The sequence below is a fragment of the Macrosteles quadrilineatus genome, unplaced genomic scaffold (assembly GCF_028750875.1).
Source record: "Macrosteles quadrilineatus isolate MER2022 unplaced genomic scaffold, UCM_ALF_1.0 Scaffold_2__2_contigs__length_208266976, whole genome shotgun sequence".
NCBI lineage: Eukaryota > Metazoa > Arthropoda > Insecta > Hemiptera > Cicadellidae > Macrosteles > Macrosteles quadrilineatus.
The window spans coordinates 18,853,895-18,879,288 of NW_026542595.1; the positions used below are offsets into that span (position 1 = coordinate 18,853,895).

Genomic DNA, 25,394 nt, shown 5'->3' on the forward strand with positions numbered 1-25,394 from the left:
AGATAAGCATTTAAACAATTAAAGGTCAGAGATAGTTAAGTAAAATAATCAACTAACTTACGCGATTTTACAACTAATGCTATTCCCTGAGGGGTTTCAAGGACTGAGGCGTTTGCAAAGATGATGAAAATTCAGTTTATCAATGGAATTTATTTAGCCATCGGCGAGACAGAATTATCTTCAGCTTTGTAATATGCCATAAATTAATTATTTTGTTATTCGATGTACTTAAAGTAGTGCGTATAAACGTTATTAATTAGTCCCTTAAAAACATTCTTCTTTAAAATTAGATCTTATGTATAAGCAATTAAGTACATTGCAACATAATCAAACAAATCCCACTATTATATTACTAGCAAAATACATTTAAAGTTGTTGACTTAAATTATATATCCTTTCATAAGTCAAAATTTCAAAAATGATTTTTAACATTATAGACTATTCCAAGCGTCCAGTAATTGTAAAAGTAAAAAGTTAATATTACAGGTTTTAAAACAATCTGAATATTAAAATCAAACGAAAATCCTAACAATTTGAAAGTATCATTTATTTTTCGCCTGTGTTACGACAAATTATTTTACTCTTTTTACAATAAACTTGGATTAAGGTTTGGCAGAGTACGATAGGCCTTCAATTCTGAAAACCCAGGCGAATAACATGTCAAGGGGTAAAATCACACATTCTGATGAAAAATATACGTAGAATTGTTTGAAATTGAATAGTTAACAATTAAGTTACTTACTTATTTAGGCCTAACACATAATAGCTAGCTTTGAAGTTGTTTGCATTTTATTATAACAATCTAAATGTAAGGAAATATACAATTTACGAAAGTTAACAAACATGGAAGGCGTCACTTCATTGTTCCTATTCCATTATACTTTACATGGGGTGTTCTATACAGTTTCAACAATCCAGTTTCATTGAAATCAACGGAACGGTGATTCCTTTGTGGCATGCACGGTTAAAATTCGGTCCAGTAAGCTCTCTACCTAAAAATACAGTTGCATTAGGATAAAGTGAACGTCAGTGTTTTGAAACTGACAAAGGTATAATTTTGTAGTCTTGGCTTGATAAAAAAATAGTTTATTATCTCTCTTATCAAACAGTAAATATTTGTAATTCATATAAAATATAGTTGCTCTTTCGAGTTTCTATTGAAATAGTTTTGTAACAAAATGTTTAACATACTTATTGTGCTATCTAGCCATTGTTTATGCCACATATTTCTTGGTTTCAATCCAATATAAAAAAAAACATACAGCTTATAAAATGACAAATATTTCGAACAGTAAAATATACATCGTTTAAAAGCTCCCCAAAAAAATAGTTTAAAAATCTTGAAATAATTTGCACCTTTACACTTTGGTAAAAATAAACCTAAAGCCTCTATACTTCTTTGATTGACTGAGGTGGGTAGCTGAAATTAAAAAAAAATTAAAAACACTTGTCATGTAAATCTAAACAGTAAGCCTACATTTAGTTACATGGACTCATCCAGAATAATATTTAATAACGTGATAAACGGCTCCATCTTACCGCAGAAAACTGCTGCTCTTATCAAATTAAAAGTACTTAGTGCGGTAGAGACATAGTAACTTATGAAGGTTCTGAAATGAAGACAAACAAGATATATAATTTAAATAACGATCATCATACATAAGTAAATTTGTAATTGAAACGCCTTACTTTGGCGATTTTAACCTCATCAGTGGTGTTTAATAAAAGCACATTGTATCTTATTTCTAAATGTTAAAATATACTTTACATAATAAGTAGTTATATAATTTATATTTTACTCAATTACTACCACAGACACCTAAATATTGTGATACATAGACATAGTAAAGCATATATTTGTCGCTATCTACACTACAGTAAGGTCAGCCAATAACAGAGTTCATATTGTATATTCCAACTTTTCCTATTTGTGGATAGCGTAGTGTCTGCCACCGCTTTTCACGTCACAAAAGCCTAATAGCCTCGTTATGTTTAAAATTGTTATTCTAACCTAAATGCAGCTTAAACATGGCTTTTTAACATGAGCTTCCACAAAAATACAGATCTTGTATATAATGTTAACTCCATTTATTCCCTTTACTCCGAATAGCAAAGACTTCTTCATCTTTGTAACGAGAAACAAAATGTAATTGATTGTTGAAGGAATACTTGAAAATGATTAAGATTAATTGTATTATTTGTCATCAAATTTAACAGTAATATTTTACTAGCTGTTACCCACGGGCTTCACTTCGTTTTACTTCATAAGTATTATAAAACTATTGATTGGCTAAGTTAAGCTGACATCAACAAAACAGAATACAGTAATACGATAAAAAAACGTCGAAGATTTGGTGCCTTGTTTGAAAGATATCTTGTTTATTTGTTTTGTATCACAAACAAATAATCACACCTGATAAGGTAATAAATTGAAAGAATAACAAAAAAAATAAGTACAGCTGAGGTATTTTTAACATTAGGCATATGGAAAGTTCCCTTTAGAAAGGAATTACGACCCTAAAGGGCAATTTATGGAAATAGTGGATAGTTTTGCGCAAAGTTTCTAATCATGATGAACATTTTAAGTATATGGTTTATGGGGGTGTGACTTGTAGTTTTCCCAAACGTCCATGGGTACTTTGGGATTTATATACGGATTAACCATGGACAAATTAAAAATAATTTTTTTTATTTTTGTTTTTTTTTAAACAATATAATATAATTTTATATTATATTATATTACATAATTTAATATATAATATAATAAAATTAATACATTACATCATAAATTTATTATAGGTGATTCAAGTTTACTTAGGCGTACGGTTTTCAATGACTTGAGATGACAAGGTCGTGGAAATAGCACCAATACGTGAGCATGAAAAATTGTATTTGTATCATTTGTTTTATTACATATTTTGTACTCTACTCCAATAAAATAAAATCCATTTATTGCCAACGTCACACAGTTATATTTTATAATATCATGGATTTTAGGTCTGTAGGCATACGTTTATTTTTTTAATGTCTCGAACAAATTAAGCACCACGAGCAATGCTCAGTCCCTTGGTACTTAATTTTATTAGACTAGTTTATTTGACAAACTGGTTCTAGTTCTATGGTTTGTTGACCAATTGAGCAATAATTGAAAATAACAATTAGTTAAATCTTTGCATTACGTAAACTGTTAATAGTACTTTTGGTATTTGTATTTTACAAAGTAACTTGGTCAACGAGGTAGTTTCTAGTCTGACCCAAAGTCATCGGAACCCCTAATCGCACTAGGCCGAGGGCAAAGTTACGTATTAATTAAATCTTTGCCTTACCCCTACTAGTTATCGTTGTAAAACGTGCTTTTACATCATATATCTATTATTTCATTATGATCCAAAAGAATTTTGGAATACGAATAATTATTTTTTAACTATTCTTATACAAAAAGGATTTTTGAATATTTGGCGGATAAAAAACTGTCAAATCATTTTAGTTTGTTAGAATGAGGTTTGTAAATAATAATATTAATAGGGAATGAAAAATACTACCTAATAATACTTATGAAATTTATGAAATAATGGATAGTTTTTTTCGCAAGGTTACTCGTCATGACGAGCATTTTAAGTATATGATTAATGGGGGTGTGACTTTAAGTTTTCTCAAAAGTTCTTGGGTACTTTGGGCTTTATATATGGATCTATACACATTTACAACAAAAGATAAAATAGAGGGTAACTGTAACACCACTTAGTTACAGTCACGATTTAGTTATTCATTACATAAGTGATACATCATTGAGGTTATTTTACTTTGTAGCATATAATATTTACACACACAGATAACACATAAAACACACTTAGTGAGACACATATCAGAGATGCATTTTCCATCTTCACAGTACAAAACAACAACAAAAACATTACTTCAACTAGGGTATTCAAAAACCACAGAAGAATAACAATTAAATTGATGACCAACACAAAGATTGTGTGACATCTTTCTAAATATGCTTGGCAATCGTAGCATGTCAGTCATAATTCTCACCAATTAAGAAGATGTCTATGTTTTGTCTCACATATCATTGCGTTGCTCATCTCTGAGCCCCCCGAGGCCCTTGTGGCTGTAAAATAAACATTTAATTACCGGTATTCAATAAGGTTATCAGTTATTCCACTAAAACAATAAGTAAACACTATAGTTATTTGTGCAACTAGTGAGCAAAGTGAGCAATTGACTCACTCGAGTTGCACATTATATTTTTCCTTCAGATACCATAAAAGAAATAAATTGGTTAAGAAACGTAACATATTTTTACACAGAAATAAACTTTAAATATGACATTTCATGATACAACAGTTCAACAGCTGACCAGCTGATTTACAGCCAGTGGTGCCAACGTATTTCGCGCGCATACGACCTTGTCTGCATGTTACGCCACAGAGAAGTAATATAAGTTACGCGCTCACTATTTCGTGCCTTCACGTTGTAAATCTGGAGTGAGACAAAGTAATTAGAGTGAGACAATGTTCATTGTCTCACTGATGAGCGAATTGGCCACTTTGCTTTCTATAATCAGTGAGAGAACATGCACAATGTTTGGTAACTGTAGGAAAAACTAATATTAAATGTAGTGCAGTTTTAATCAACATGTTTATGCTAAATAGGTTTGAAATTGTGTCTTAGAATTATGATGCTTATCATACAACCAGGTTGTTCTTAATACCAAAAAGGATGAGGTAAGAGAGTTGAGGAGGCTGTCACTAGGGATATGATATTCTACCCTAAAGGTTTTCCATTACACAACAAACATCACTCTTGTCCTTTTTCTCCCCACTTACGGAGTTTAAAATCACTGAAAAGAGTAAAAAGAAAAATAACACTGTCAAAATCTCTTTCACAGTCTTTTGGATTCAAGTATTTAATACAAAATGTATGTTTAATATTCAACTTAGAGCATGAAAATAAATTTCACTACATTATATACAATTATTGCTTGCTTTTTAAACATTTGAGTTTCAATTTAGGCTACAACAGCTTCTACCAAACAAGTTAACAAACAAAGATTTTACAGCTTTGGTTATTTCTGAAATTCATTAGAGACTTAGGAATTCGTAAACAAGATGATAATTAAGTTTATGAATGCAGCTTGTTTCACAATCGCTACGAGGCAGAATTATCCTGTCTTGTGCTTTGTAGTCAAGTTAAATTTCATTTGCATGTTATTTCTTAAATAACGTAGTGAACAACGTGGTAGTGGCTACATTTTCTCAATTTATCTGTTTAAATAAATCGTGTTTTCTATTACAATAAATTATGTATTTATCATACAAATTATATCCGTAACATACATTTTAAATTATTTATTAAAGTTAATTACAAATATTTAAACCTAGTATAATGGAATGTAAAAGTTGAGTTTTTCTTTTTGGGGAAACCAACTGTAGTAAGGTTAAATAATGATGTGTGTGTTGCTAGTGTTGCCAAGTGATTAGTGTATTGGACTTTGACGCGAATCGGTCAGGTTCGACCCCTTGAATATCTTAAGGAAATGTGAGAGGTTTAACCCCTTACTTTTAAAAGTACTGGTTTTTAGTTACAAAATGCAACAGAAAAAACTTTAGACCTTATTTAAGAAAACACAACCGTGTCAATAAATAAATGACTACGATGTCTTATAAAATCTATAAGAGATTAATGAATTAGTTAAACCTCCTGGCCTTAAAGAAAAAAATAATGAATACAATTTTCTTTGAGTAAATGTAATAGGGAAAATCAATCATGTTTTAATATTTAAAGTGTCTTTTAATTCTCTCTTGCATCTTAATCAAAGTAAAACTTTAAATTATTATATTATTTTATTGTATCGTCGTATCCGTCTTACCTCTCTCTACTTATGAAAGCATTTCACCAAGGTATCTCGATACATTTCCTGATGTGATATAGGTGCAATCAATATTAAGTAAAGTTGAAAAAATTAGCAACAGTACGACACTGATCCCAGTTGTCGTGGATCTTGTAGTGGTTTTACTACGGTCTGAATAACAATTAAGTTGAATGTAGATGCAATATTGAGGCACACAACATGCGATGTAGGATGTGCGGAGATTTTGCTGGATCACATTGATTAATCAGCAACTTAAACCTACCAAGGGAGTCAAGCAAACTTGCTAAACAAGTGAAGGTTCTCGGGATTCAGACTACATCAGATGCTTTTCAAAGAAATGCGTGGAACCCAATTTCGCGAGGCTTTAAAATATGCATCTTTAGTTTGCTTTATTGACAGATATAATACAACAAATATTCGCTACTCTTACAAGCTGTTGCCATAATACATGTTTGCTTACTAATACTAGGATCGCTGTTATAGCAGTGAAAGCCATTTGAGCACCATTTGGCTTGATTTTAAACCTAACGTATGATTCTCTGTTTTGTTTACATTTACATCGTTATTTTTGTAACCATCATGGCAACCAATAAGGCCAATGATAAAAACCTTAAATCTTTGAGTTACCTTTAAGTTGTATAGGCATTATCAAAAATTGAAATTGCTTCACTCTAAACCTTCCGAATATTCGTCAAAACAACCTTGGTAAGTTTGGCTAAAATATGTTCAGCCGTAATTGAGTGATAGTGTTAGAAAGTTTGCGTTGAAGCCGATCCCAAAGAACTTCACTTCGCTCTGCTCAATAAATATTAAAAAGTACAGTACATGTATAAGAATTTGGAACATTATTAGTTCTGTTTAAGGACAACTAAAATATTAGATTTTATTTGAGTTTAACATTTTGATATGATGATTATTATATTAACATGTAGCATGTCGAGATTTAGAGAATATGAAAGATAATCAAATTTAAACCAGCCTCATTTCAAATATAATATCTCGGAAATATTATATTTTCTATAATAAAGAGAATTGGTTGGGAAACAAGAGAGCTCCGACGAAAACCGTATTAATAAACTTTAGACGTGGATAATGTGTATTGTTTACCCAGGCTTGGACCAGGTTTTGTATACCCTAGCTCTACATCATACACTATGGGATTTGGATGGTCTTGTATCTAGTGAAAAAGGTGGGGCCACTCTCTGTTATAGTACTGTAATAGAGCTTGATGTCCTGAAGTTCATGGTTCAAAACTCACCAATCACCTAGATAAGTGATGTACGATGGTTCGGTGCCCACTTCCAGCTGAAAGACTGCATATCAAGTAATGAGATAAGTTGGAGTTGAGAACTAACTATCGTTGTACTGTATACTTCACTTCACGAACATACGGTACATTGTTATATTATAAATCATGATTTCAACAGTGAAGCTTAACGTGTATATCAATAATATTATTATGTGGGGACTCTCATTATATAACCGGCCATCAATAATATGTAATGGTAATTTGCTGTGTTTATACAACAAAACAGGTGCTAATAATTAACCTAGGGTTAAATAAAAGGGGGTTTCTGTTTTTAATTACTCCAGGAAGTTAAAATTACAATTAATAACAACTTGTAAAAACAAATGAACTGCTGGGACTGATGGGTAGTTGGGAATTGTCAAGTGTGGAAGAGATGATTGTTTAGCATTGTTTGTTCACATGTCGAGTACAAATTCAATCCCCGATCAGCTGTTGTGTTTCGATGGTTATCGGAGCTGCTTCTCTCGCATTTTAAATAATACGCGTATTTGTAAAGACGTAATTATAGTAATTATAAATATTGTAATTGAAATATTTTATAGTTTCAAATAATTTATACAAGTTTTACTAGTAATGTGGATTTATAATAAGCTATTCAACAATAGTTTGACTTGCTTTTTTACGATGGTTGAAACGTCTAGCATTGTTATACTCCTTATTACAGCAGTTAATACCCTTGCATATTTTTAATGCCAGAAATATAAATGGGTGTATTAAGGACTTTTGTTTTAGTTAGCGTCAATCTAAGCTACTTATAACTTATATGCACTCAACAATTAACTGTTAGGAACAGCGATTAAAACCATTTGCATAGACTGACGATAAATATTAAAATCTTTCTAATTAATTCATTTTCATGATTATGATTTATGTTTTAGCGAATTTCCCATATAGAATGAGCTACTACCGTGAATCTCAACGTAAGACCTAGACTCAGGACCGATTTACTATTTCGTTTTGAGGGCCCCAGAGGCCAAAAACACAATGCGTTCAAATTCACATACACATATTATTTTTAATATACGTGTATGTGTGTGTTTATGTACATTAGCACGATAACTCGAGCAAAAATTATCAGATTACAATGATTTTTTTTACAAACTTGTAAACCTACGTTTGTTTATTCGAACGAGTTTGCTAACCAGCGTTGGGGGTAATATAGGTTTTTCTAATTTTTTACCTTCAAAACATACAATTTTCCAATTTCTCTCTAAACCACTAAACTTTGAAGAGATAAAAAAACAAATAATTTAGTATGTTGAAGTGTTTTGTTTGGTTAGTCGTTACGAAGAAAATGCAAATAATAGTAAATTTAAAATTACCATTATTATTCTTATTATTTTGTTTGTATTATTGTTATTCTTATCGAAAATAAGTAAACCAACGTAGTCTGCTTGTTTATGGATATATGTTGATTAAACTTGGTAAACTTAACTAACCAATATTACCAAGTATACTGTTTGGTGTAATTTCGTCATTTCTTTAAGCAATTAAATTGAAACCACAATAACAAACATTTTATAAACACATTTTTTACATTTTTAATCATCACACACTGGATGTATTGTTGTGATAAATAAATTTATAATAGGATTTTACTTAAAACGAACCATTAACTGATATATTTTAAACATTAGTATTTGTACTCCAATAAATTTACTGTATCAAAGAAATTTATTTATACAATAAACGTTGGTAATTTATGGTGATAGAAAGTATAGAAATGTTATTGTAAATATTTCACTTGCAGTCTTTTTCGAAGTCAATTAATAAAGTGTATTTTACTTTTTGTATTAAGTCAGTAAACACGTATAGATGGACGCTCTGTATTTCCCATGCGTCATACAAAGTTTACACACGTCTCCAATACGTGATACCTACAATTACACCAACATGTAATGGTGGGTGTTCTTAAGAAACTCTGGGTGATTCCAAGCGAAGGATGGACGATTAATGAATAAACCAATAGCCTTCCAACAACTAAGATATACTTACGAAGAGTAATAAGTGGTAAGTGAAGTTGGAGAAACAGGTGAGTAAGGTGAAGCACTTTTTAAAATGAAGAGACTTGGAAAGAGGGTAGCTTTTGTGTCCATTGTCTTCCAAGGCATTGTTGATCTTTCTCGATTTTAAAGAAGCTCCGCTTTTGCCTCTTTTACAAGAACTCATTATTTACTTGCAACAAAGTGTAGGCCTACGTGTCTATGAAGTATAAACTTGTTTCATAATAATTTTATATTGTATTTTTGTGCATCAACAAAGCCACGTAGCATAACAGATTAACAGTAAGTCATTTCTATATAGTTATCCATAGAACTGTTTTGCTATTGTTATTTCACAATAAATTAAAATTTTAGTTAGTTCATTAAGAATTAACTTTTTGAAGGAAGGGAACCTTTGTTCCCAGTATTTACTTCATGTAGTTTACCTCACATTTGCTGTGGTATTATTTTCATCTAAATTGTAAATGGCAATCATAAAGTTGGTTAATGGTACAGTGTGTTCTAAGAATAAGCTAAGACATTTATAAAATTTTGAAATTAACAACCATATAATCCTATATTACAGCATGGGTAATACCTTACTTGCAGGACTAAAAAACGTTCCCGCCAAAGACGTCTCTTTGATTATCCTCAGCTGAGTTTTTCTGTGAATAAATCATACACAGTCTCATGAGGCCCTTTTTACTTTTCACTCGTGTCGTTGAAAACAAAAAAAAAAAAAAAATGGACAAACTGAAAAAAAAACGAAGATTGACGTCATACCACTGTGTATTTAGTGATAGGTATCTTAGTTAATTAATTTATAAGACAATTCCCAACCGTGGCAATACAGACAAATAATTTAAGCTGTAAAGGTATTTCTATAATGGTATCCACTTCCTTAATCCACTATTCTCGTTTCCATTAGCAAAATATTTTAATTCGTTTGTTAATAAGATAACTTTGATTAGAAACTATCCCTTAATTTGTTTTATAAGTTCCGGTTCCAAGTACAGGCTTGAGGCATTTGTGAATGAACAAATATCATATTTCAAGAGTCTTTCACCGTCTAAAAATACCAATAAATAACACTATATTTATTTACTATCTTGCAGTATAACTAGACTGGGAAGCGAGCTGGTGTAGTGGTAGAGCGCGGGACTTTAGTCCCTGTGGTCCCGGGTTCAAATACCGCCAAGTCTCCAATGGATTTTATCTAGTGATAATGCCGCAACCCCTAGGTCTGGCCTGAAGTAATGTGAAAAACAATTCCGGGCTCGTGCCTAGCGTCCTAAGAAAAAAAAAATTATAACTAGACTAAAATTACTGACGTAATGTAAATGAATATCATATTTTTCTAAACATTTGCAGCCGATTAATAATACACATAGAATTAGATAATGAACTTCAATAGCAATTGAAAACATAGGATATATGAACTACATAGAGGACTAGCCAAGTTTTAAAATATTGCTTTTCAAATCAAATCAAATAATTTATTCAGCCAGAATTAACAATATACAAGTTGTATTGGCTAAGCCAAAATGAAATAAAAGTTGGATACATATACTTAAGAACTATTTAAAAATATACAATCTTATACAGTATACAATGGTGTAGATTTATATATAAATATTTCCATCACTATTCATGGAACTGAGTTTAGATGAAATTTCTTTGGACGCTATAACAGATAAACTAAATCAACAAAGATTTTAATTGTCTTTTAAATTTTAACAGGTTTGGTTCAAGTTTAAGAAAAAGTGGAAGTGAATTAAAAAGTGTTATGCCATTGTACAGTAAGTGTTTGTTGAAGAAAGTTGTTGAATGTTTAGGAATAGGTAATGTGTGTGAATTGCGCAATGTGTATTGGTTTTTTACAGAAAGGTCAAATTTAGAAAATTCCTGTTTTACAAATGTTAAAGATTCAAGAATGTAAATAAATGATGGGAATGTCAAAATCTTTGAACTGGAAAATATTGTCGGCAGGATTTGCGCTTAATTTAAGCATTAAATAAATCCATTAATCAGTATTTATAAAAATGCAATGTTACACATACACATGATTGAGTAAGACACGTGAATGTATAAACACAAATAACTTAAAACTACTGGCTTTAGGAAATTGTTGGGTGTAATTATTTTACTATCAGGTCCTGCGATTGCGCGAGAGAAATGTTTGCTCTGTTGAATTATTCATAGAGAGTGATTAAATACTGGAAAAAATACTTTATATCACGGAGCCTCCCAACACTCAGAAACACATCATGGAGTGCGTGCTAAAGTGGCGTGTATCGTCAAGTCTCTTGATATGTTCCTTATCGCTCCGTATTTTTAATACTTGCAATAAGATAAACTGAGAACACTGGTTACTAGCAACAGATTTATTTCATATAGAAATCTAGAGGTTTGGATCGCTCCCTTCCAAAAATATTATTTGTGCTCTTGGTGTAATCTAAATCCAACAGCAAAAATATTAACTAGGTTGAAAAAAATAATAATTGAATGTCGTATACTCCATTTCACCCTATTAAAATATTATATCATTAAATACACCAATTACTCATAATTGGAGTTATGAAAGTTGGCCAACTTCCAAGAAAGCGGCATCAAGTGAATCAACTTTGAGATGATTTTGCAAAAGATTGTTACTAATAATATTCCAATTTTGTGGCTAACATAGATTCTTGGGCACATGTAATGTTTTGTGCCCATTAATGACCAAATTTCTTAAGATTTATAAAACTGTTGATTAGAACGGAGGAAGTGGCTAAGAATAAAGAACTAATATATATATATATATATATATATGAATAACTATTTCTTAGATACATAAAAAGCATACATTCAAGCCTATACCATAAACATTTAACACAGAAAGTTTTTTTACCAAAATTACAAAGATTGTGTGTACTAAACACTTCTTAAAAACTATCTAAAAATAAGCAAATTTAGAGAAAATTTATTGTATCATTGGACATTTTAAATCTTCAGGTGTTCATGAATGAACCTGAAACTAAGGCTTATTGTCACTAAGCTTAGTTTTAGTAAATAAATTTAACTTGCTTTGAAAATATTCAAGGAAATTATAAAAATCCTTTTTTTAACCAAACAAAGTGTTGATGTTTGAGGGATCAGTAGGCTATAACCGAACCGTTTTCAGCTTATCATATACTTCTTCGTGCATTTCAATAATAACGTTTCTTCATGTTTTTCATAAATTTAATTCAAAGCTTTGAAGAAACAGAACATGGTATAACAGTGATGGACACGAGTAGGGCATCAGGCAGGTGGCGACCAACCAAGTAAGATAACCTTATCATTCTTATCGATTACATCATCTACTGATTTTGAGCTTCTCACTTGACCTGCTTTTAATATTATTTGCAATTACAAAACCAACACACACAGCATTGAGTAGGCCTACGTGGTACCTAATTGGTACACGTACTCAGTGTACTATAAAGATAATACAGTAAAAAGTAACACAGTAACTTTTTCATAGGATGGTTTTTTTACGTAAACTAAAATCAAACCTACATTATAACTGGTAATTGAGTCAAAAGGACATATCTTTCTAGAGTTATTAAAATGTGATTTTCTAACAAGATTTTCACCTTACAAACTGAGCTACTTTGATGTTTTTTGTTACCGGTGTTTTTTCATCAGATTAGTAATGTGCTATTAACACGTTAATATAATTAAACTAATGAAGATATACGATATTTTATAATATTTACTATTACATTTTACCACTTTAAAAATATGAAGGATAAATTGGGTTTTTAAGTAGTGTGAAAAGATTCCATATTGCCATTTTATATTTACTTGCAGTAGATGATGCCTAACCTTCCTGATAATATTTTTTTACCAACATACAGGGTTAGTTTTACGGTAATACTCTCATTTCAGTAGCTTTATTTTACTACCAATACTGCATTTAAGCTTGTAAGCTGCATGATGTCTAAAACTTCAAAATGTGATTAATAAACTTGGCATCGATCCAAACTTAGTTTAAGTCACAAAGTTTAAAGCCCAACAGCATATATTTTAGGATAATTCGATAATGGCTCGATTAGATGGATAGGCCTAATTGTTTTTCAAGTTGAAATCTTTACGATGTATAAATAATTCCGTGTGAGTCAGTTGAAAACAATACTTTCAATATAAATATTTAACAACAGTGTTATGTGCTAGATGGCTAAAATAGTATAGTTATACCCTCAAACAATTCTTACAATATTCTGAAACTTCTTTTACCCTTATGCATTTAAAGAATTATTGCTGAAAAACTCATTTAACTGGATTATAAGCACCGCTATATTTCCTTGTTAAAATAAAAAATGGAAGAAGTGAAAGTGGGCTACTAAAAGTCTCTATCATAAAGGACATGTTTTAGCACTATTGTAATGAATATATAAATGAATATACCAAAGCCTCTTTTTAGGCCGGAAACCAACGTAGATAATAATAATAAGGTATTATCTTATTATTAATAAGGTAATACCTGTTATTAAGCAATCCATTCAATTGCAGTTGCAACAAGTTCCGGCTCCTACTTGAGGCCGGTAGAAGGACGTTTCATTTCTTCATATTATGAAGAAGGAAGTACCGCCTGATATAGCTTTGTACCACCTGATGATGGGCCCAAATTGGAGCCGAAACTAGTTGTAACTGCAATTGAATGGATTGCTTAAACCTATGTATTTAAACTTTTTTTGCGAATTTCCCTATAGGGAAGTAGCTACTGTATTACCGTAGGTGGCACGGTAAGACCTCGGCCCGGGACCAATTTACTTTTTCATTTTTATATATCCAGAGGCCAAAAACACCATTCAAATTTTTATATATGTATATATATTCGTCCGTGAACGCGATAACTTGTCCGATTTTGATGAAATTTGGTTTAAACCTTTAAAGCCAAACGAGTTTAGTGTAAGGCGGGATAAACTTAAATGAGTTCGCGAACCAGCATGAACGGACCATGGGAAGGGGGTTTTACGGGGGATTTTATGGGGTAAAAAATGGTTTTTCTAATTTTTGACCCTCAAAACACAAATTTTCCCAATTCCCCTCTAGACCTTTTTAAAGAGCTTAAAAAACAAATAATTTAGTATATCAAAGTATTTTTGTATGGTTATTGGTAACGGGGAGAATTCAAAAAATTTTAAATTTAAAATTCAAGTGTTATTCTTATGGAGAACATCGTAAAATGTTGTAGAATGTTGTAAAATGTTGTTTATGTATATATTTTGATAAAACTTTTCAAATTTATTTATTGTCTACTATGCTATTATTATGTTACTAAAAACTCCACTCCACCTTAAAAGTTTCCTTGTAGCAGCAAACCTAGGTACTTGTTAAACCTAATGTGTTTTAAATATATTTAATTGAAAATCAATACAAATGGACAAAAAATGGAAATTCGCTTAGTCGGCAGGTTTGCTGCGGCGGGGGTATTTTAATATTATTTGAGAATCCGGAGGCTAACATCTACAATGAAGTCGTTATTAATATAAAGTCTGAAAGAACTGGAAATATACTTCGCACGGTAAGCATTAACTTCAGGCTACACAAAACATAAAATACTAAGTGATATTGGGTATTACGAGTATTGGTTGTTCACTGATATAGTGAATGTTGGTTTAAATACGAGACAAGTCTGATATAATCACAAAAAAAGTTTACGATACAAGTCAAAGGTGCAAGACCACAAGGAACACAATTACTTGGAAAAGGAAAGAGGGTAGAGAAGTTCTAGGTGAAAAGTTACTTTCCTGTTTTGCTCTTCTCCATTTGTTTGAGCATGTTCCCCACGTCTGCTACTTGCGTGAAATATAAAAACTTAGTCCGAAACAACAACTTTGTGATGTTAAAGAGAATTCTTAAAAAGCCCATCTTATTTTATTAATCGTTATATTTTTACTTTTACACTACATATGCACATTACTACAGTTATGTCCCATTAATATTTATCAATAATATATACCAATGGAAAGAGTAAGGTTGACGTAAAACATAATAGTAAATAGTTCTACCGCATGATTTCGAAACAAAATGGATTATCTTTTACATCTCGAGTGTTCGGTATTGTCAGTTAAATTTTACTTGTTTATCTCACAAGCTCTATTGTATCAACACCATACATCAAGATTCGTTTCCAAATAAAATTTAGGTACCGCATAATAAGAAGCGGGAGACTAAAGATCATTTGCTAAATTTTATAAGAAGAAAGTGAAATACCTCTTTGAAATCAGAAACAATAATCCATTGAAAAATGTTCTGAGATTTACTCAATTTTTTATTGTCAAAGAAGTAACCCAGTAATAAGTTATCACAGTAAACTGAACATAAACTGAACTGTTGATAGGCTGCTGGTGGTGGCGTCACTGGTGTCTTGTTGGAACGTGTCCAGCCCTCCAGACCTGGCCCGGCATCTAGCCATGACCAGCTCCTGTTTCTGCTGGAGTGGCCCGGACCTTTACCTAGCCCCGGATTGTCGCTGTTACAGAGACTGGTATACTAAACATTCTGATGTTGATAGGCTGCTGGTGGTGGCGTCACTGGTGTCTTGTTGGAACGTTTCCGTTTCCAGCCCTCCAGACCTGGCCCAGCATCTAGCCATGACCTGCTCCTGTTTCTGCTGGAGTGGCCCGGACCTTTACCTAGCCCCGGATTGTCACTGTTACAGAGACTGGTATACTAAACATTCTGATGTTGATAGGCTGCTGGTGGTGGCGTCACTGGTGTCTTGTTGGAACGTTTCCAGCCCACCAGACCTGGCCCAGCATCTAGCCATGACCTGCTCCTGTTTCTGCTGGAGTGGCCCGGACCTTTACCTAGCCCCGGAGTGTCACTGTTATAGAGACTGGTATACTAAACATTCTGATGTTGATAGGCTGCTGGTGGTGGCGTCACTGGTGTCTTGTTGGAACGTTTCCAGCCCTCCAGACCTGGCCCAGCATCTAGCCATGACCAGCTCCTGCTTCTGCTGGAGTGGCCCGGACCTTGACCTAGCCCCGGAGTGTCGCTGTTACGGAGACTTGTTTACGGAAATCCCAACCAACCTCTCCCAGCCTCTCAGGAAATTGTAAGTATGGAATAGCATGATTAAGATTTAAATAAAATTAGTAGGACTAATTATTTTGAAGTTATGCGTCTCTATTTGGAATATATTTTGATCAATATTGTAAACATTTTAAAGAATCCTAGAACATCCCCTTAAAAACTGTCACTGCAGTGGAATTGTAAATACAGGGTGAACACAAAAGAAGTGAACAACTTTAATAAAAGACTACAGGAAAGTTATACCACCTAGGAGAATGTGAAATACGCCATTAGAAAGCTAAGATTCTCAAGTTTTCCCATATATTACAAGTGCTCAGTATGAGATCCTCGCCTTATTTTACACACATCTATTCTAAAACTAAATTCTGCCCAAACTTTTTCAAGAATGGTTTCATTGACACTTTGTACTGCAGTAGTAATGCGATTTCGGAGCTCCATAAGGTTCAATGGCAAAGGAGGAACAAAAACTTTGTCTTTTACATTCCCCACAAAAAAGTCACAATTGGACACGGGTGGCAGACTAAGTTCTCTCTAAATCTAACACACAAAAAGACTTTTCTGAGAGAGTTTGACCATTTTTAAACAAATCAATAAATAACATCTTTTGTCACATGTTTGTATTGTTGACAGCAATCAACTGTTTTGAGACAAAACTTAAGGTGTTTTCCGACTCACTGGTACCAACCGCAGCGATGTCAGATCCGTAGTTTTCGATAAATTGATGTTCAAAGTTGTTCACTTCTTTTATGTTCACCCTGTATATTAATTTACTATTCCACTGAAGGTAGAATTAGTGGTTTACACTGAAACAAGTCATAGAATTATAAGAAGAATTTAGTAAAAAGATTAGTAGAATTGCAAATCACATTTGGATTGATTATAATTAAAATAAATATGACAAAAAGTGCTTGTTTTTGCTTTTCTTACTAATACATGTATATACTTACGTATTCAATACATTCATTAGATACTTAAATAATACTATTCACTCAAACCATATTCTATAAAATCTAAATCTTTTTAAGAGTTGATACTGTATTTTATGAAAAGTAAGTGAGGTGAGTGGTTTACATTATGTTTTAGACAGTTTAATGACAATTCCAATTTAATGACAATTAAATGACCATTCCAGGACAATAACGGACGCTGGCATAGTAGCGATTCAGGCACATACCTTGCAACCATATAGAACACTTCGAGAGTTGTAAGTATGTATATTTTTACATTTGAAAAAATTTAATCATAGCTTAAACTGTTGAGGTTTTATGAACCATTTAGCCGATAATAAGACGTGGTTTTACTATTTCTCTCTCATGGCTTTATATGCTAGTGGCACACATGCTTAGGTGTACCGCAGATAGATATTACTCGCCCGTGTTCGTGGAAATATGATGATACTGCATGGCACAATATTAATACGCCTCCACCTAAACTTGCAATATGCAATATTATACGTGATGTATGTTGCTTGTTGAAAATATATTATTTGCCGTCAAACTGAAATTAATGTTTAAACGGCTTACCTGGGTAATAGTGTGAGCGAAGGGAATATGAATGTTAACTAATATTAAAAATTATTAACATGTTGGGATAACACAGAATATATGAGTAGTGATTAACTCATTTATTTACATACTAGCTCCTCAAGATAATGTTTTATTATGTAAAGTATATAATGACTTTTCTCATAAATAGATGCACAATGGTATGATGACGAAATGCTATTGTATTTCCACAACGTTTTAGAAGAAATGTACAACATAAATCTTAATAAATTTTTATACGCGGAAACAAGTTCGAGCAAAACAAATTGACATTGCGGAAAGTTATGAGGCTCTCGTACAAACAATCTGTTGATTATTGCGGCCCCGCTTTGTTTATTTTATTGGTTTGCCAGGTATTACAATTTCAACAATTCTATACTTTTTCTCAAATTTGTTTAAATTTTCCAAAATAGTTATTTGGCTTCCAACCAAAAGGAATTACATTAAGGGTAGCATTTAGTACAGAGCAAATACTGTAATAATCCATTTACAGTAAAGGATTTATTGTTTCTCTAACCAAATCAATTAAACTATGGAACTATTGGTTGCGTTTAAAAAACGGCATTGCATTGGAAACGGCTAATAATAACGGGAATTATCATGATGAACAGTTTTAGATAATGCAATATAACATACAGTTTGCGGTTATTTAACAGACGTAGACAATGCTGCAGAATATTTTCATCAAAGTATTTAATACACATATTTCCTTGAATTTGTTCGGGTAAAGGAATGCATAGTTTCTCGCTTCGGTTGCAATATGTGTCAACTCTTACCAAAGTTATAGTAAAACAATGTGCGAAGCAGAGAGTTGCTTACTACGAGGAGTACATTTAGCCATACAGTACCATTTTCAACTTCATGCAAGGTCCATTGTGAAGAAATTCATTAATGACGTCCACTAGTCCACTGTATAGAAATGTTGAAAAATAATTGATTAAGTTTATCTATGAAATGGTTTCATAACATATTTTAAATAGCTCATAATAATTAATCTACTTGGTGGTGAAATAAGTCCTGAAATGAATGAATGGTTTTAAATAAAGTCTTAGTGAATATATTTATTGAAAATAGTCACAATTCTTCATAATATAAAAAAAAGTGTTTCTCATCGTCTCTACTTCGTATTCTTTAAATACTTCCGAAAATCAACCAGAGCTTAATTAATGAAAATATTTGTTAAAACCGATACTGACTCATATTATTTTTATACATCTAAAATATTCAACTTTATCTTAAGTGGTTTAAAAAAGCCCTTTATAAACATTTATGGTAGTTTCGTTTATACAGCGATAAAATAAGTAAAGAAATAGTAGGCCTACATAAGATATTTTACAACAATATTTGGTTAGAGTTGAGTAGAGATTGTTTAAAATTCTGGTAGGCCTATTATGAAATAATAAATATTTTAGGTTAATGCTTTTTCCTACATTTTTGCCATTATGCCATAGTATACAACAATACATTTATATACTGAGCATGAAAATCCGTAGTAATTTCATTATTAAGGTTTATTATACACACCTGATAATTTTTTTGAATTCATTTATATTTTTCTTGAACAATTTCGAATAGTTTAATGCTTCAAAGGCTTTAGGATGGCTCTGGAATAAAAAACAGTACTGTTGTTATTTGATATACAAAATGTTTTAAAGTTAGTAAATATTATAAAAAAGCCAGTTGATATTATAATAAAAGGGCAACATATTATAAGGAAGTTGGTTCTACTTCCTAATAGGTATTGGTTACAATTATGCATTTTCGCTTAAAATTCAATTATTAATGCCCGTAAAAGGTCATTGTGGCGTAAAACTGTTGAAGGTATCTGCAACTAATTTATTTCATTCTTCTTTCTTCTTTACAAATAACTAAACTAGGTAAATCCCAAGTCAGGAATAAAGTAAACAAAGTGCCTCTGGACCACTTAACTGTTTGTCAAATGTAACTGGTGACAGTAAAGCGCTCGTGTGTGGTGGAAAGGAAGAGCAGATGTCATTAACGTCACATGTGTGATGTAGTATATCACTCACCAATTATGATTTTTTGTACATTTTGCGATATATGTTTTAGTAAGATTCAAATAGGTTAATTAGAACGATAATTTCAACTGTTTATAGAACCTAGGACTCCAAGTGTTGTTTTAAAACTACTATATGTCATTATTCTAGAGAATACTGTACATCTAATGGTAGAGTAGTGCAGATTACCTGGACTAACCGTTGGTTGTAGATAGCCCAGTTATGTAGACTATATAACATATATGCTGCTACTGTTGCATTCAGGTTAGCTAAATCAATTATTCCGATTGATACAGTTAATGTCTTTTTCAGCACAGTAATGAATGTGAAACACTTTCAATACTTTGAACCAGGACTGTTCACAAATATGACCAGGCTGCGCACAATGTGAGTAGTATAATAATAACAATAATTTCAACTCTACTCCTCATTATTTCACTGTAATAAAAATAAACCACTTGTAAGATTATTATATATATATTCATTGAGTGGAGACTTGTTTGAATAACTTTTAAATTCGTATCTGTTAAAGAAAAATAGACACGATGGTTTAATTAGGCTTCAAAAATTGTTGTGTCTCAAATTAGGCGAATATCAAAGGGACCTGAAGCCAAACGTTTAGTAATATATTCTTGAATACATTTTTAATCTTCAATTTAAGTGGGGATTTATACATTTAGTCTATGGATTTGTGAACTTGATGCCAATTCGATAACAATTAATTTACTGATTTTCCTGAATTGTAATGGTTTTAATGGTTTGTAAATTGTTGCATGTTTCTAGCTACATATACAATGCTCCGTCACTGGTCCATATCGCCCCATCGGTGTTTGACGTTTCTCTACCTCGTCTAAAGATATTGTAAGTAATTTCTGATAGAAAAAGTAAAAAAACTATTTGTATATGCCTAAATGAAAATGAGTGTGTTTTTCATAGTATTAGTGGAGGCCATAAGAGAAAAAAAGAAAGCTATATGTTGGCAGTAGAACCAACCACCAAGTACGTTTACTACTAGGGTAGTTGTTTGTTCACTCCGAGATGGTAAATACATTTTTAAATAAAAAAATTGGAATGATTAAAATCAATAAATTAATAAAATCGCGGAGGATAGCGCTCTTACTCCTATTCTTGGTCATTGTTTTTAAGTACGTTTCAATACTCTGAAACCTAAAAACTGTTTAAATATATTAAGCAAATCTATTAAGTTGCTTTCAAAGGAATTGTTTGTTCTAGTGATCCCTTGTAACATTTTAGTATGCTATTCTTGAGGTGGTCTCTCTATGAAGTGAGAAGAAACACGGTAATTCATGACCGCAAAATTTGAAGTTCTGCCAAACTTTCAACGTTTGTCACACACCTAATAATATCAAAGACCCTGCTCTATTTACATGATGATGGCAATAACGATGACGATGACGATGATGATGGTAATGTTTTTATAGAGGTTGGTGGCATCTTCTATGATTATCTTTAGTGGTGATGATACGATGATAATAATGATTATGATTTGTTGCAGGAGGATCATCAACACAGGTTTAAAGACAGTACCAGACTTAAGTCTGCTGTTGACTCTCACTCCTCTAGTAATGATGTAAGTCCTATCTGGCGATAGTAGTATACTGTATCTAGACAGTACTATATACATATCTGTAAAATATGCGATAAGCCGCTTTGCTTGATAGACAATAAAAGATCTTATACAATGTATAGTTGACTCTATAACTCATATTTGTAATAATATAACTCTGCTTCAGTGAATGTTTTTAATAGCACCGCATGTTCCAATTAGTCAATCATGTTTATTTGACTTTTTCCACTGCAAATAGCAAACATCACTTTGAAGAACGGAACAACATTTATTGAATATACCTGGCCAAACTATTGCATCGGCTCTTATCGTGTACAATATTAGTACTGTACAATAAAATATTCCTATCAAAAGCCTTGAAACAATGTTCTCTTCAGACATTGATAAAATTATACGGTAAGAAAACGCTCTCTACCTTTCAGTTACTGGTTACATCCATACACTAAACGAAAGAAAAAAAACATTTAAATAAACAGTTAAAACTACGTACTTGTTTATCTTAAATTGTTAAATTATGAATCTATGTTTATACAAAATGGTTTATAACGTTTCATTAAGATACAAATGAGTTAAATACTTTTAAGAAAGTACTACTGTTTTAGAATTGATTTGAAACGTTTTGTTTCAGAGATTTAGAAAACAATCAAATTTCAAAACTACACACTAATGGAATCCGTGTCCGAGCAGAATCACTGTAAGTACTCATTCCAGCATTATGTATGCGAGCGTACCATAGATAAAACGTTTCATTTAGCAAATTTGCCACCATTCGAGTGGTCTAAAGACAGTTTTTTGGTACGTCCAGTAACAATTTGACTTTTGGATTTGAAGTTTTCTCCTTGTTTATAGGGGTTTACTAAGTTTTTTACGATTGCAAGTAAAAGGAAACGAGAAAAATGAACACCTAGAATGATTATAACATATGTTTATTCATATTCTATAATCATTATTCATAAGCTAAAACGTTGGCAACATTTAGTCAACATCAGTGGACTCGAATGTTTCAGACATAAAATGTGTGCCAAAAGATCTTCATATTGTACAATATGGAAAGTTTACTTTTTGCACTATTAATACTTTTGTGCTTCTTGTACCTAACTAGATTAAAATAACTTTGTGGTCTCTTTAAAGAATTACAATTTTGTAAATCACCATACACCATACTACGAGTATACTGTATAATACTGTTGGGATGTTGTGTTTCATCAATCGGGATATGTATCTGAATATTTTTGTCTAATAATAATTTGACATTTATGATAGTTTGAGGGATTCGAATTATTTTGCCCTGGCCCTCATAATAAGAGTAATTACTTAATACGTAATACCTAACTACTTAATTAGTGTAAATTAAACTACGAAAAATATGTTTTGAGAAAGTTATAATGTTTCAATGTTTCAGGGTCATAAACTACAACATCATACAAGAAGTTGACCGAGGAGCGTTTAACCTTTCACAGATAGCAAAAGTGTGAGTGTTTCGTTTGTACCATGCACAACGTGATATTTGTACACTGTAAAAAATCTATTACAGATTAAATTATGTTTCACCCACCCTACGTTATTATTCACAGAGAAGTAAATGGAAGTATTTTAAGCAAAAACTTTAAGACCAAACTCATAATAAGATATCAATATTGACTCTTATCAAACAATACCTTAAACCATCCAAAGTCTGAGAAAAGTTCTTCTGTATTTGGTATAGTATTTATCGTTAAGTTATATATTGTCGTATTAGTGTAGCGTTTTTTTTAAATCTGACTTAAACTTATTTTTACGATGTACAGCTATCGATGTCTATTTTTTAAACTCACAACTGACTTTGACAATCCAAAACAGTACCGACGAAGCTTTTATATTGTTATCCCAATAAATCATCATGAAGATAAAAGACACGTTTTACGAGAAACCCGTGTTTCAGACTGTAATATACCAGACCTGAGCAGCAATATTGGAATTAAAAAGCTCGTAAGAACTGGATGCTCTTTTTACAAAGCTAACTCTTTCAAACGAAAAAAGAGAGTTAAACAATTTAATTTATCTTACATGTTGAAATCTCATTTATAAAATTAAATTGTAGTCAATATTACTATCAAAATAAATTAACTGAGAAATTGAGGCACGACTTTAATTAAATGAATGTTTGTAACAAATAATAGTGTTATAGTGGAAATCTGCAGTTATCTGGTTGTATAATTAGATAATTGTTTGCGTTTGTGTTTAATGAGTATGCAGGTTTTTAATATAGTGAGATGTGTACTGAATGAATGTATTTGCGTATGTAACTATTTATGAGTTGAATACTTAAAACTTTCTCGAATTATCTGCAATAGAAGTTAATTGGACCAAAAGTAGAACTTATTAGCCCTGTTTAAACTGTAATAAAACATGCATGTTTGTTTGATTTGATTTAGGTTGTTTTGATGCTATTTTCAAACTTCTGTAATCACGTCACGTTGTAATGTTGAATATATTGTACTCGTAGTATACGTATAATGTCTTGTACAGGTATATTACCATTAGAGTCATTGTTTGGTATTTATAAAAGGGCTAGGTTTGGAAATGCGATCTAATATCTGCAAGATACTTTAAGAGAAGACCATCACTTCAAAAACTTATAAAAATTAACACTGGTTTAATAATTAAACCTTCCAAGCTCTTAAATTTGTTTCAAAATGTATCATATATTCTCAGGGTTTGAGGGGAAGCACCCCACCAAGCTGCGCACAATCAAATACTGAAAGCCGCGGATTCTTAGCAACCTTTGTATGTATTATTGTTTTTGATTAGCCTACAAACTCTTTCTTGATCAATGTTGAAATAGCCTAGAATAGAATAGACCGGTCGAAAGATATACTCCGTAAAATTCAAAAGCGGTAGAAAATTCTGAAGAATAAGCATAAACTTTAGAGACTGGAGTGGTTGAAAACAGTTTGTTTGCTGAGATTGACCCATTTAAACTTATAAAGATGGAGATAATACCGAAAATGTAGGAATAGGGATCGAGTGCATTATTTTACTTCAACAACTGATGTTACAATTCTACAATATATCTGTTAATGAAAATGTTTTATAAAGAATAAAAACATTTTCAGTTGTTATTTGAAATAAGGCAGCAATAAATTATTTATTTAGGAGGGTGGCTGCTAAAGTTTTGAATTTACCTTCATATGAATCAGCTCCATTGCTAATGCGTACCTGTTCAGTAATACAATGTATTGACGATTAGACTAAAACAATCACACTTGCCACTAAATTTTAGAAAAAAAATTTGGAAATTTATTCTCTTAATCAAACGATTCTTGATAAATTGTTAGAATACATAAATTTAAAGGTTGGTAGTTATTTCCGACATTTGAATAAACTGCACAAAATTGATCATGGTTAACAAAGCCTTGATCAGTCGTAAGGGTTTTTAATTTAGAAGCAAAGCGTTCTTAGTTGATTAAGAAGTAAAATAAAATATATTTCCATGATATCTTTAGGATAACCATTTAAATAAAGGATACTAATAATGAGAAATGCTGTAAAATAATTCACATCAAATTGAATTGTTCATCAGGGTAAATGTTTGAAATGCAAAGATGTAACTTAACAAATTTAAATACAAGGTAAACACAGTGAAAGTTATTAATTATACATGTCTCATTGTTATGTAGGACGCTTTTATGATACAAAATTAACGTTGGTTTCGTAAAATGTGTGTTAGGTATTTAATAAACAAAACTTTTTTTCGTTTAATTGTGGTCTACCACTTAAAAGAACACAATACAACCACTTCGTAGAAATACAAACCAAGAAATTTGGTAATAAATAACAATCTTTGAAATGCGTCATGCCTCGTAAGCTAACTAAATAATATTCAGGAATACATTGCTGAGCAAACGAAACTGTACGTGCAAATTGTACTTACTGAACATAACTTTCTGTACCGCACAATACAAAACAAAGGGCCAAGAAAGAAATTGTACTTTTGATAGAAAGAAAAGAACAGTTTGTTTACAGTA

The 25,394-nt window shown here is 31.7% G+C and overlaps 1 protein-coding gene across 1 annotated transcript in view; it reads left to right on the forward strand.

Moving 5' to 3' along the window:
* Positions 1-25,394, forward strand: part of LOC128983972 (lutropin-choriogonadotropic hormone receptor-like) — a 95,721-nt gene that overhangs the window by 39,849 nt on the left and 30,478 nt on the right. The window contains exons 2-8 of the mRNA XM_054403254.1: positions 15,540-16,259; positions 17,370-17,441; positions 20,112-20,186; positions 20,583-20,660; positions 21,316-21,390; positions 22,016-22,081; positions 22,790-22,858. Of these exons, the coding sequence (XP_054259229.1) occupies positions 15,540-16,259; positions 17,370-17,441; positions 20,112-20,186; positions 20,583-20,660; positions 21,316-21,390; positions 22,016-22,081; positions 22,790-22,858 (1,155 nt within the window). The remainder of the gene's footprint in view (positions 1-15,539; positions 16,260-17,369; positions 17,442-20,111; positions 20,187-20,582; positions 20,661-21,315; positions 21,391-22,015; positions 22,082-22,789; positions 22,859-25,394) is intronic.